Source organism: Saccopteryx leptura, chromosome 10, assembly GCF_036850995.1.
Source record: "Saccopteryx leptura isolate mSacLep1 chromosome 10, mSacLep1_pri_phased_curated, whole genome shotgun sequence".
In the NCBI taxonomy this organism is placed as follows: Eukaryota; Metazoa; Chordata; class Mammalia; order Chiroptera; family Emballonuridae; genus Saccopteryx; species Saccopteryx leptura.
Genome location: NC_089512.1, coordinates 62,251,208 through 62,264,919, shown reverse-complemented (window position 1 = coordinate 62,264,919; position 13,712 = coordinate 62,251,208). Strand labels below are relative to the sequence as shown.

Sequence of the window (13,712 nt, the reverse complement as noted above, 5' to 3'; positions counted from 1 at the left end):
TTGTAAACAGTTTCACACATTGTGTATTTAAATATGACTTTTAAATATAATTATACTTATTATATCTAAAATCTCAACGGCCTGCATATTGGAAGATGGGTTTAGTGAAAAAAGGCAAAGTTTGTATAATATTAAAATCCAGCAGTTACTTAAATGATAAAATTTATTTAAAATATAGTGTGTCCGTAAAGTCATGGTGCACTTTTGACCAGTCACAGGAAAGCAACAAAAGATGATAGAAATGTGAAATCTGCACCAAATAAAAGGAAAACCCTCCCAGTTTCTGTAGGATGATGTGGCAGCATGTGCTAATGCGCAGATGATGACGTAACATCATGTATACAGCAGAGCAGCCCACGGCCATGCCAGTCGAGATGTGGACGGTACAGAGGAAAGTTCAGTGTGTTCTGTGGCTCGCTAAATTCGAATCTGTGACCAAAGTGCAACGTGAATATCAGAGCGTTTATAACGAAGTGCCACCACATAGGAATAACATTACTCGGTGGGATAAGCAGTTGAAGGAAACTGGCAGTTTGGTGGAGAAACCCCGTTCTGGTAGGCCATCAGTCAGTGACGAGTCTGTAGAGGTTATACGGGATAGCTACCTAAGGAGCCCTAAAAAATCTATGCGTGAGCCCACATCGAACTGCACTGAATAGGTATGAAACTGGGAGAGTTTTCCTTTTATTTGGTGCAGATTTCACATTTCTATCGTCTCTTGTTGCTTTCCTGTGACTGGTCAAAAGTGCACAATGACTTTAGGGACACACTGTATATGTTTTTGTTTTTGTTTTTGTGACAGAGAGTCAGAGAGAAGGACAGACAGACAGGAAGAGAGAGAGATGAGAAGCATCAATTCTTTATTGTGGCACCTTAGTTGTTCATTGATTGCTTTCTCGTATGTGCCTTGACTGGGGTGTTACAGCAGACCCAGTGACCTCTTGCTCAAGACAGAGTGACCTTGGGTTCAAGCTGGTGAGCTGTGCTCAAACCAGATGAGCCATGCTCAAGCTGTGACCTTGGGGTCTGGAACTTGGGTCCTCCTGCATCCCAGTTCCATACTCTATCCATTGCACCACTGCCTGGTCAGGCTAAAATATATGATTTTTAAAGAAAAAACTTATCTTAAAAATCATTTGCAGAAGTAGTGATACTGTTTTCACTTTACCTATATCCACTGGTATGCTGACAAATGTTTAATAATCAAACTCTCTAGGAGGTCAAGGGGAACCTCTTATTTGTAGCATTTGCAAATTTCTGTGATATATAAACTCCTACCATGGATGATTAATGCTATCAACATGATGTCATTGAAAACAGAGTTGTAAAGAGTTATGTGTTTGAACACCTTGCATGGTTTTTTTACTGTATAAATAGTCAATTTAAATAACTTCCATAGTATAGATCTGTGATGGCGAACCTATGACACATGTGTCAGCACTGACAGGCGTAGCCATTTTCAGTGACACGTGGCCACATGTGGCCGCATACTAGAGAAATATGGGGCTGGCCGCATACCAGAGAAGTATGGGGCCGCATGCCGAGAAGGACGTTTCATTCTCGGCTCCTGCATGGTCAGGTGCAGTAGCCAAGGATAAAACATTTGCTCTAGTGTAGACACTGTGCTGAAGGTCTGTAGGCCAAAACAACAGAACTCCAGCACAGAGTGTCTAGTTCTGGGACTTCTGGTTAGGGTATTAGGGGATCTTTGACCTCACTTCTGACCGGCGGAGCAGGGATCAGCGGAATGCCATGGAGGACGCATCTCTGGGGGCCCTGTGATCGCCATTACCAGCAACCACATAACCATAGCAACCATCATCCAATCTACTGTTCTGGGGTGTCATGGATTTCTAATTGACCATCATTACTGAGATAAGTGAGGGGGAGGCTGGGAGAGGCGAGGGCCTATGCTATGGGTGCCATTTCCCGCCATTAGAAATAGCGGCAGCCATCTTAATTTACATAAGATGCAACTTGCAGAATTTCAAGACAGCATCTGGGCTCAGGTGTTTGTCGACTTGAAGTCAAAGCCTGAGAATCTGGAAAGGTGCCGCTTGGAGAATCAAGAGGAGTGCCACTATGAACAGGAAATTTGGAGTGCCTGGAACCGATTACCAGACACTTTTAGCACCCTGAAAAATATAGCAATGGCTTTACTCACAATTTTTCTCTCTATGTACTTTTGTGAAACCTTATTCTCAGCGTTAAATAATATCAAAACCAACAAAAGAAACAGATTGACAGATGAAGTTAGTAGCACTTGATTGGGCTTGAAGTGTACAAAATACCAACATTCAATTGAAGATTTAGCCAATGAAATTCAGCAACAAAAAAGTCACTAATAGGCAGGTTAGTTAAAGAATTCCCCTTCCCCCTCATTTATCTTAGTTCATGGCAACCCACAAAAATTAAATAATATCAAGACCAACAAAAGAAACCGACTGACAGATGAACAAAGAAGTCACTAAGCAGGTAAGTTAAATGATTAGTTTTTGGTTTATTAAATACAGTTATATATTACAATTATACATTTTTGTTATTTAAACTATAAATATTGTGAAATTATGGTTTTTTTCTTGAAGTGACACATAACCAGTGTTATGCTCGGTTTTTTGGCAAATTTTGACACACCAAGCTCAAAAGATTATCCATCACTGGTATAGATAATAGTAAACATAATAAAATAGGAGTGTATTTGTTACCTTTGTTTTTAATATAATTAATTTAATTATAGGTTTATATAATTTAATTTTTAATGCTGGTTGAGTTTAACAATCTAGTTACAAGTTCTTGAAATTTTAACAGTTAATTCTACCACCTGAAATAAGTAAACTCCAGCATAACCACTGAGTTTCTATCTTTATATTGGTTGGGAATCTTTGGTTGCAATGGACAAACGAAACAAAACAAAAAACTCAAGCAAAAGACAGAGTTATTGTCTTACATGTCATAATAGTTCAAAGATAGATAGGGTTTTGACATGGCTGAATTTGGGGTCAAGTTAAGTCCTCAGTAATTACTTTTTCTGTCACATGCTCGCTTCCATTTGGCTTCTGTCTCTAGCAGACTCATTTCATGTGACCACACAGTTGGCCCCTACTAATTCTAAATTACTGATTTTTATAATCCCCATCTCAGAATGACAGTGAGCCATGGCTGGGTGGCTCAGTTGGCTGGAACACTGGCCACATGCACCAGAGTTGCAGGTTTAATTCCTCGGTTGGGGAACAAACTGGAGTCAACCAGAGGGTGCATAGATAAGTGGAACAACAAATTGATGTTTCTTTCTTTCCCTCCCTTCCTCTCTCTCTAAAATCAATTTTAAAAAAAGGAGAGAGCAACAGATTTTTTCTGTTTTCAAGTGCCTCTTTATCCCTAAAATAAGACAATGATTGGGCACACTTCGTAAACCACATGTACTCCTTTGAATCAATGACTATGTGTAGGAGCTTTGGAAACTGATAAGTTGGGGGTCTCCCACCCAGGGACAGGCAAAATGAAGGCCCTGATTGACAGCCCATGGAAGTGGGGAGAAGTACTACTCTAAAATTCAGAAATCATTATCAATAGGAGGAGAAAGAAAGGGAAAGCAAAAACAACAAAGGTCTAATATAATCTGCTTATAAGTATGTTTTTATTTTAAGGTTCTATTAAGGAATGTGGGCATGAAGGGCCAGAAAACAGTCTTTCTAATCACGGACACTCAGATTAAAGAGGAAGCTTTTCTAGAAGATATTGACAGTGTGCTTAATACGGGAGAAGTACCTAACATTTTTGCAACAGATGAAAAACAAGAAGTGATGGAGGTAAATGCTTTTTAGGGAGTGAGTGCCTCCCAGCACAGAAATGTTGTTATCTTGAAACTTTATTCTGCTCTTCAGGATAAATATAGCTTGTGCAAAGAATTTTGTAATTAATTTTTTTTTTTTTTTTTTTTTTTAAATTTCTGAAGCTGGAAACGGGGAGAGACAGTCAGACAGACTCCCGCATGCGCCCGACCGGGATCCACCCGGCACGCCCACCAGGGGCGACGCTCCACTGCGACCAGAGCCACTCCAGTGCCTGGGGCAGAGGCCAAGGAGCCATCCCCAGCGCCCAGGCCATCCCTGCTCCAATGGAGCCCCGGCTGCGGGAGGGGAAGAGAGAAACAGAGAGGAAGGGGGGGGTGGAGAAGCAAATGGGCGCCTCCCCCACGTGCCCTGGCCGGGAATGGAACCCAGGTCCTCCGCATGCCAGGCCGACGCTCCACCACTGAGCCAATCGGCCAGGGCCTGTAATTAAAAATTTAAAGTTTCTTATTTTAATACATCTTTTTGGTGAATTTTAAATCACTTCTACTATAATTATGAGACAATTTTATTTTATAATTCCATTTTTCATTATGATAGCAGTTTGTTTCATTAGCTTTATCTTATTTAGCATGTTTTATGATCGCAATTTTAAAATCATGTCTTATGGTTACAGTGATATGAGAATACATGGTTTTAAAACATTACTTGATTGGTTTTTATGGTTTACCACTGGTTAAAATTTTTCAAAACCCTTAATAAAACTACTTGTCATAACAATTCTGACATATCCAAGTGTCATGCTTTGTGACCAAATTGACAAAAATCACAATTGTCAATCACCCACTACTTCAGATGTCCTGACCTTCAATCACCATTTCTAAGATCTTCCCCCATAAGATCTCTGCTAGTAATTTTCCCTTCTCATTACCACAACTACTTTTACCCACAGAATATATTAATCACACCTGGATCCTTCAGAATTCCAGCCTCCAGTGATAACACTTGGAATAAATCCCTGTTTTTCTCTTGTGTGGAATGGAACTATTATATACATTATATTTCTTCCTGCATAGGGTTGTTGTTAATCTGAGGAGCAAATGAAATAAAGCACTTATGGAGCATCAGACACTTTAAAAAACACTCAGTAAATAGTATTATCAGTCTGTAGCTTGGGTGGGGAAGGAGAAAAGAAACAAAGATCCCGAGATCTCTACTTGTATCTAGGCTGGATTTTGTCAAGGATGTGGCCAAGGCTGTTGAAGAATGTTGATTCTCTTAATTCATGAGATAAATTCATCTCCCATACTCCCATTCAAGAAGTAGTCACCTAAGCTTTGCTAGGCCTTCCTGCTTGTTTTAGCTATTGTTTACCTTTTCTTCTTGCCACTTTGCTACAAACTCGCTTCACTGCTGTTATGGCATGATCCAACAGTGGCTTTAAGAACTTCTTTTCCTCATGTTCCACCCAAGCCTAAGAACACCATATCCATTTGACCACAAGGAAATAGTCACGGACAGAACTCAAGGATACTAAAATGCATACCTATTTCTGCTTGCTTTATACCAATTTTTTAAATATAAAAGTAATATGGGAGAAGTTCTGTTATTTTCTTTTCATAATCCTGTGCATTCCACTTTGAAATCCATGTCTTGGACTTTGTTTATGTCATTCCTCTGACAAAGATTTTACTCTAAACCTTATTTCTGATAACTGACCTCTAACCTTGGCTCTGGCACTGCCTAAAGACACCTCTTAAAGACTCAGCACATCTCTCTGACTTCATCAGAGTTCCAGCCTGAGACCTACATTTCCAGACAACTCTTTCCACTGTCATTTGCACTCCTTGCAGAATTGTTATTGCAATGTTTTTTTCTATGTAGCAGTGACTTCTTATTTGCCACATTTAGTGCAGGTAGACCACCTGAACATAATTTTCTGAACTGACACTGGTCATAGTAATCATAATTTGAGAATTACCATCAGCATGCATATACTATATTGATTTACAGTTTTCCATGGATATAGCTATCACAGAAAGCAGAACATATCTATAGTAGGTAATTGTTTTAGAAATAAATTCATTATAGTAACAATAGAAATTATATGATCATTGTGACCACCCCTATATAAAACTTTTAAAATCTAGTTATAAGACACTTTATTGACTATGGAACCTTTAGGGCTCTGAACAAGGAGAAATGTAGGATATAAAATAAAAGCTAACAATTATCTATATGGCAAAAATTATTCTAAATGTTCATGTGCCATAACTCATTTGATCCCTCAACAACTCTCTGCTGTAGGTACTCTTTTCCCCATTTTAAAGATGAGGAAACTAAGTCACAGAGAGGTGAAATAACCTTTTCCCAGATCAAATAAATAATAAACTGCAAACTGGGATTTGAATTCAAGAAGTTTGGTTCTGGAGCCATTATGTCTAACCTCACATAAAATGCCTTTCTCATTTAAAAATAGACAAAGAAAGAAAATTTAAAGTGACCCATAAGCTCATTACTAGAGAACCTTATTTACATTTTTTAAGTGCAAGCATTATAAGTATAAAGTTAGAGAATTCAAACAACATAAGACTGTCCAAAGTAAAAAAGAAATGAAATAAACCAAGAAAGATGTCCAAAATAAAAAATGAAAGCCTCGCCTAACCAGGCAGTGGTGCAGTGGATAGAGCATTGGACTGGGACATGGAGGACCCAAGTTTGAAACCCTGAGGACACTGGCTTGAGCACAAGCTCATCCTGTTTGAGCGTGCGCTCACCAGCTTGAGCACGGGGTTGCTGGCTTGAGCATGGGATCATAAACATGACCCCATGGTTGCTGGCTTGAAGCCCAAGTCGCTGGCTTGAGCCCAGGGTCACTTGCTTGAGCAAGGGGTCACTTACTCTGCTGGAGCTCCCTCCTCCCCTCCCCCATCAAGGCACATATGAGAAAGCAATCATTGAACAACTAGGGTGCCTCAGATATGAGTTGATGCTTCACATCTCTCTCCCTTCCTGTCTGTCTGTCCCTATCTGTCCCTCTCTCTGACTCTCTCTCTGTCTCTGTAAAAAAAAAAAATTGAAACCCTTTCTCATACTATCCCTTAAGTCCATCTCATCAAAAGTAACTACTACTAATAGTTCTTTGAGATTGCTTCCATGACAAGGTGTGTATGTACTTATATATCTGATATATTTTTTAATTTAGCAAAGAGGATCATATTACACTACTCACAAAAATTGAGGATATTTCATCATCCCCTAATTTTTGTGAGCAATATATATATACTGTTGCACAATTTTTTTCACTTATTTTATCTTGCTGATCTTGCCATGGCACTGATATTGATGCACCTTATTATTTATAACAGTTGTATGAAATTACAATATATAGATGTTTTGTAATGTTTTAAACTAGATGCTTTAGATTTTTCCTCTTAAAAGCAGCAATGTTGAATATATCTTGGTGAACTTTTTGTACATATCTTTATAAGTTAAATTCTTGGCAGATACTTGTTTTTAAATTATAGCATTATGGAGTTGGGAGAAGTCTTCTAAGTACAAACTATATTAAAGCTATTCTACTGATATGGAAACAAAAATTTTAAAATATTTACAAGAAGATAATAAAAAATCTTAATATTCTAAAGTCTACTAATCTCGTTATCAGCTTATGTTTGTATTTATCATATTTTTATTTTCTGATGTCCCCTAGGGTGTTCGTCCTGTAGCTCAGGCTGGCAATAAACATGATGAACTTAGTCCTTTAGCCCTGTTTGCTTTCTTTGTGAATCGCTGCAAAGACAACCTTCACATTGTAGTGGCCTTTAGCCCCATTGGAAATGCTTTTCGAAATCGCTTGAGACAATTTCCATCCCTCATCAATTGCTGTACCATTGACTGGTTTCAGGTTTGTAATTTTTTAGTGGGGAGCAATTAAATCTTTTAGAATTTTACTGAAATCTTACTGAAGCTTCATTAATATACAGTCAGCAAATGTTTCTTGATCACTTACTCTCATGACAGGCATAGTGGTTGGCACCAGGAACAGGTAAGACTAATGATCCCCACAAAGAGCTCATACTCTAGAATGGAAGACAGAAAAGGCAATCAGCAAATGAGCATAACAATTATATAAAAGGGCTATAATCTTGGTGTGCAAAAGATGTAATTAAGACTGTGAATCTCTGACATATGAAAATGAGTTAATTGACTAAAGAAGGGGTATCTTAGGAACCAATAGGATGAATTATGTATATACACACATGCACATATATATGCATATGTGTATTATAAGTTCTACAATTCTTATTTTGGAGGCTGACAAGTTCCAAGACCTGCAGTTGGCAAGCTGGAGACCCAGGGCACCTATAGTTCTAGTCTGAAGGCCAACAGGCTTGAGACCAGAAAGAACTGATGTTTTAGTTCAAGTCTAAAGGCAGGAAAAAGAAACTAATGTCCCAGATTGAAGACAGTTCAGGGAGGGTCTGCCTTCTGTTCTTTTCAGGCCTTCAACCGATTGAAAAAAGCCCACTCACATTAGGGAGGGCAATCTGTTTTACTCACTCTGTTGAATTAAATTGAATTAAATAGAAATAAATACATCCCAAAACACACCTCACAGAAACACCCAGAGTAATGTTTAATCATGGGCACCTTGTGGTCCATGGTCAAGTTGGTACATAAAATCAACCATCACATGGGGATAATATGAACAAAGGTAAAACAGTGTGGATGGAATGGCTCATTTAGACAACTACAAGTAGTTTGATATAGCTGACTGGCAATGGAACAATAGGAATTAAGTTGGAGCTTTGAGTGGGTGACAGGTTATAAAGGAATTTGTGAATGTGCCTAGGAATTTGGTTTTATATCAAAGATGCTACATGATGATTAATGTATATTTAGCTAATCTTTATTTTAGAAAAACAAAACAACCCTGGCCTGTTGGCTTAGTGGATAGAGCATCAGCCCAGCATGCAGACATCCCAGGTTCGATCCCTGGTCAGGGTACATAAGAAAAACAGCCATCTGCTTCTCTTCCCTACTTTTTCACCTTTGTCTTCCCCTCCTGCAGCCAGTGGCTCAGTTGGTTTAAGTGTGGCCCTGGGTGCTAAAGATAGTTCAGTTGATGTAAGCATCAGCCCCAGATGGGGGTTGCCAGGTGGATCCTGATCAGGGCACATGTGGGAATCTCCTTGCCTCTTATTTAAAAAAAAAAAAAATGGAGGCTATATGGTAAATGATTTGGAGTGGGGCAAAACAAGAAACAGGGAGATCAACTGGGTGGCAATTTTGGTCATGCCAGCTCCAAATGATGAAGGCTGCCACCTCACTTAATCTTACAGCAAATTATCACTGCCTGTGTAAGACCATTAAGTATTTATGCTTTTGAGAACAGTAGCTTATGATGCCTTCTATTTAATTGTTTTATGTCCAATAGAATGTGGACTGTTGATTGACCTCGGATAATTTCTTTTAAAAACAAATTTCTGATACTAATTTGTTTTATTCTCCTTTGCCTATTTGTCCATTGCGTGTTTGAGGACTGCACATATGTTTCAGCTAGTGGATGTTTTAGTGTATATATGACAATAAAAGTTATGTGAAACAATTTTGCTGTATGCAAACCATATCTTAACACTGCTTCTATTAAGTAGCACAAAAGCAAAGCCAAAGAAAGCTTGTCCAACCATGAGTTTTTCTTTTGTGAAATCTTTGTGTGTGTGTGTGTGTGTGTGTGTGTGTGTGACAGAGACAGAGAGAGAGAGAGAGAGAGAGAGAGAGAGAGAGACAAATAGGGACAGACAGGCAGGAAGGTAGAGATAAGAAGCATCAATTCTTCGTTGTGGCTCCTTAGTCTCCTTAGTTGATTGCTTTCTCATATGTGCCTTGACCAGGGGGGCTACAGCAGAGTGAGTGACCCCTTGCTCAAGCCAGCTACTTTGGGCTGAAGCCAGTGACCTTGGGCTTCAAGCCAGCGACCATGGGGTCATGTCTATGATCCCACGCTCAAGCCAGCAACCCTGCACTCAAGCTGATGAGCCTGCACTCAAGCAGGCGACCTCGGGGTTTTGAACCTGGGTCCTCCATGTCCCAGTCCAATGCTCTGTCTGCTTGCTGAGGCTTTTTTCATTTTTCTTAAGTGAGAAGCGGGGAGGTAGAGAGACAGACTCCTGCATGCTCCTCAACCGGGGTCCACCCAGCAAGCTCACTAGGAAGTGATGCTCTACCTATCTGGGACTATTGCTCCATTGCTTGACAACTGAGCTATTTCAGCACCTGAGGTGAGGCTATGGAACCATTCTCAGTACTGGGTGCCAACTTGCTCCAGTGGATCCACAGCTATGGGAGGGGAAGAAAGAGAAAGAAGGGAGGGGAAGAAGGGTCAAAAAGCATATAATTGCTTCTCCTGTATGCCCTGATCAGTAATCAAATCCAGGACATTCACATGCCGGGCCCATGCTCTATCACTGAGCCAACCCGCCAGAGTCTGTGAAATATTATACATGTAATTCTACTTTTAGATACCTTTTTTTTTTGTAATCATGAGACTTTCTATTCTATTATAAGTGATTCTTACTTGTTGGGGAATTTTAAAAATGAAGGAACTGGGAGTTGCAAATAGATAAAGGGAGATTAAGTGGTTGACAGAGTGGAATAAAGATTTTACAGTGAAGCAGTGAGGACGTAGAACCTATGTCAGAGAAACTGATGGCCTTGTTTAGGGCCTGGGTCTGTGAAACTCAGGAGGTGAGTGCCAATCACTGTGTGTCACACAATCAGGAAGGCATTGACTTCTTTGATAGAGCTCTAGTCTCCAAAGTAGTGTGTACACTTAACTGGGGTACCAAAACAATTCAGAGAATAAGAACAGGGATATGGGAATATTCACTTTGTATGAAATATTTTATAAGGATTAACATTGATATTCTTGCTCAATTTGTATGGCCATGTTTCATAGATGATATGCATGGTATCCTGGGGGATTCCTGCAGTGAACTGAAAAGTGAAGATATAATGCAATTATAAGTGGACAGTAAGAGAATGACATAAACTAGCTTGAGCTCTGTGTTAGTCACATCATGAGACAAAAACAATGACTACTTAATAAGATCTGACAAGATGCTGGTAAATACAAATTTCAGAAGGCTATTTGGAATGTGAAGTTATATCAACTGTTTAAATGATAAATCTTATCCCCAGGGTACCTCATGCCTTACAATATCAGTTCATGATGGTATGGGGGATACTCTTGGTTATCTATCAATAGTTATTTTCTACTCACCTCATCCTTGCTGACAGGATTTAGATTTTGTTTGGCAAATCACCCTTTATGTAGATTGGTTCCTGATTAGTCTAAATCAGCGGTTCTCAACCTGTGGGTCGCAACCACGGCAGGGGTCGAACGACCAAAACACAGGGGTCGCCTAAAGCCACAGGTTGAGAACCGCTGGAAATCAATATTGGTTTATATTACTCTCAATATTACTGTTAATTGGTTTATACATGAGCCTATTCATGACCCATTGCTTGCCAATGGGTCCTGAGTTAAAGTTAGTTTTAGGGAAAAGTTTATTTGGGTTTTATTTTTGTTTGTTTTTGTTTTTACTCTATGTTTTGTATTACATGGTAGGAAAAGGCCTTTTCTGTCTCTCAGCCTGGTGACTAGAGAATGCAATGTCCACTGCTGCAAAATTCATCTTGTCATCATGATGGGACAAACTCTGAGAATGATAGAACAAAAAGAAAAAACTGTGCCCTGGCTGGATAGCTTGGTTGATTAGAGCATCGTCCCAATATGCAAAAGTTGCTGGCCCAATCCCCCATCAGGGCACATACAGGAACTGATAAATGTTTCTGTCTCTCTCTCCTTCCTCTCTCTATACATTTTAAAAATTTTTTTAAAGGAAAGAAAGAAAAAGCTGAATACTAAATGACATAGTTGAACTTCTAAATGAAGCAATTGTGGAAATACCCTACTTCTGAACTTCTTCTCATATGTGATAATATATACCCTTTGTTTGAAGACACAGTAAGATGGTTTCTGTCACAACGGATATCATTAAATCTTCATGATTAGCAGGATATTTAAGAACAAAACCCCTGGAACACAAAGATGAACTTCTGTAATATTTTTGTGATGTATAAGCCATATGACACTTATTCTGGCCTTTTACAAAAATGTACCGATCTTAAATAAATCTTTAGAAGCCTCTACTAAGGTTTAAAATATATATTAGTACAATAATACCACATGTATACAGGGGTGGGCAAAAGTAGGTTTCCAGTTGAAAAAATATGTAAGAATAAATTCTGTTTTGCATACTCATAGCTATAAACCTACTTTTTCCAATGCCTGTATAATCTATTATTAAATATGCATACATTGGTAGTGTGTGCTTAAAATATTTTTACCAATGGAGTGTTTGATCAAAAAAATTTGAATTTGGCCCTGGCCAGTTGGCTCAGCGGTAGAGCGTCGGCCTGGCGTGCGGGGGACTGGGGATCGATTCCCCGCCAGGGCACATAGGAGAAGTGCCCATTTGCTTCTCCACCCCCCCCCCCTTCCTCTCTGTCTCTCTCTTCCCCTCCCGCAGCCAAGGCTCCATTGGAGCAAAGATGGCCCGGGCGCTGGGGATGGCTCCTTGGCCTCTGCCCCAGGCGCTAGAGTGGCTCTGGTTGCGGCAGAGCGACGCCCCGGAGGGGCAGAGCATCGCCCCCTGGTGGGCAGAGCGTCGCCCCTGGTGGGCGTGCTGGGTGGATCCCGGTCGGGCGCATGCGGGAGTCTGTCTGACTGTCTCTCCCCGTTTCCAGCTTCAGAAATTTAAAAAAAAAAAAAAAAAAAAAAAAAATTTGAATTTTACTAGGAAGAGGGTCAGACACTGAAAAAATTGATCTTAAAATGCATATTGTCTGCTTACAAGGAAAAAATTACAAGCATCTTGTTGAAAGGAAATTTATAAAATATTTTAATAAGCAAGTGAAGTTTAATTACTCATTTAACATAAATTATTTCATCAAATAAATATTTTAAATATTTATTGACAAGTTCTATTTTAGGTATTAAATAGAACAGTGGTGAAAAAAACAAAGTCCTCATTTCCATGGACTTTATATTTTAGTGGTGGGGGGACAGAAAATAAGCAAATAAATAAATAAATAAATATGTATCAGATATCTCTAAGTACTAAAAAAAACCCCTCAGGATAAGGGGAGTTATAATGAAGGGAGAAATGCAGTTTTAGGAAGAGTGCTCTGGGAAGACCTTGCCAATAAGTTGGCATTTGAACAAAGAGGTGAAACCATGGGGAGTCCTAGGTAAGGAGGGTTGTAGTCAGAGTAAACAGATGTTCAAAGGCCCAGAGGCAGAAGCATGTTTGGCATATTCCAGGAAAAACAGAGACAGGAAAGACTGGAGAAGAAACAGCAAATTTGTGGGGAAGAAAATAGAAAGTTCAGCTTTGCATGTAGCAACAGTTCAGAATTTGTGATGGGCTTCTTGTGACAGAATCCCAAACTCAATGCATAGGGTTTTTCCCTCTGTTATAGAACAAATTCTAAAGATAAACTGACCAGGGCTTTGTGGCTTAAGGTCATCAGAATCCCAAGTTCTTTCTGCTTTACTATCCTTAGCATGTGGTTCCAACCTCAAAGTCATCTTATGGTCTAAGTTGGCTGTTGGAGCTCCAACTGTCACATCTTGTGTTCAAGGCAAGAATTAGAATAATGGAAAAGCAAAAAAGATACATACCACCTTGAGGTAACCCTCTGAAGAGCCTTTCCCAAAATCTTTACCCAACAACTGCATATATGTCTGTACCACTCTGAATTGCAAGGGAGTCTAGGAAATGTACTTTTGTGGCTGGGCATATTAACACCTGGAATATAATTGGAGTCCTTAGGAAAAAAGGCTAATAGATA

At 39.4% G+C, this 13,712-nt stretch overlaps 1 protein-coding gene across 1 annotated transcript in view; it reads left to right on the top strand.

The window, feature by feature from the left end:
• Window positions 1-13,712, top strand: part of DNAH12 (dynein axonemal heavy chain 12) — a 399,320-nt gene that overhangs the window by 264,178 nt on the left and 121,430 nt on the right. Inside the window, exons 44-45 of the mRNA XM_066351331.1 lie at window positions 3,648-3,809; window positions 7,504-7,698. Coding sequence (XP_066207428.1) covers window positions 3,648-3,809; window positions 7,504-7,698 — 357 coding nt within the window. The remainder of the gene's footprint in view (window positions 1-3,647; window positions 3,810-7,503; window positions 7,699-13,712) is intronic.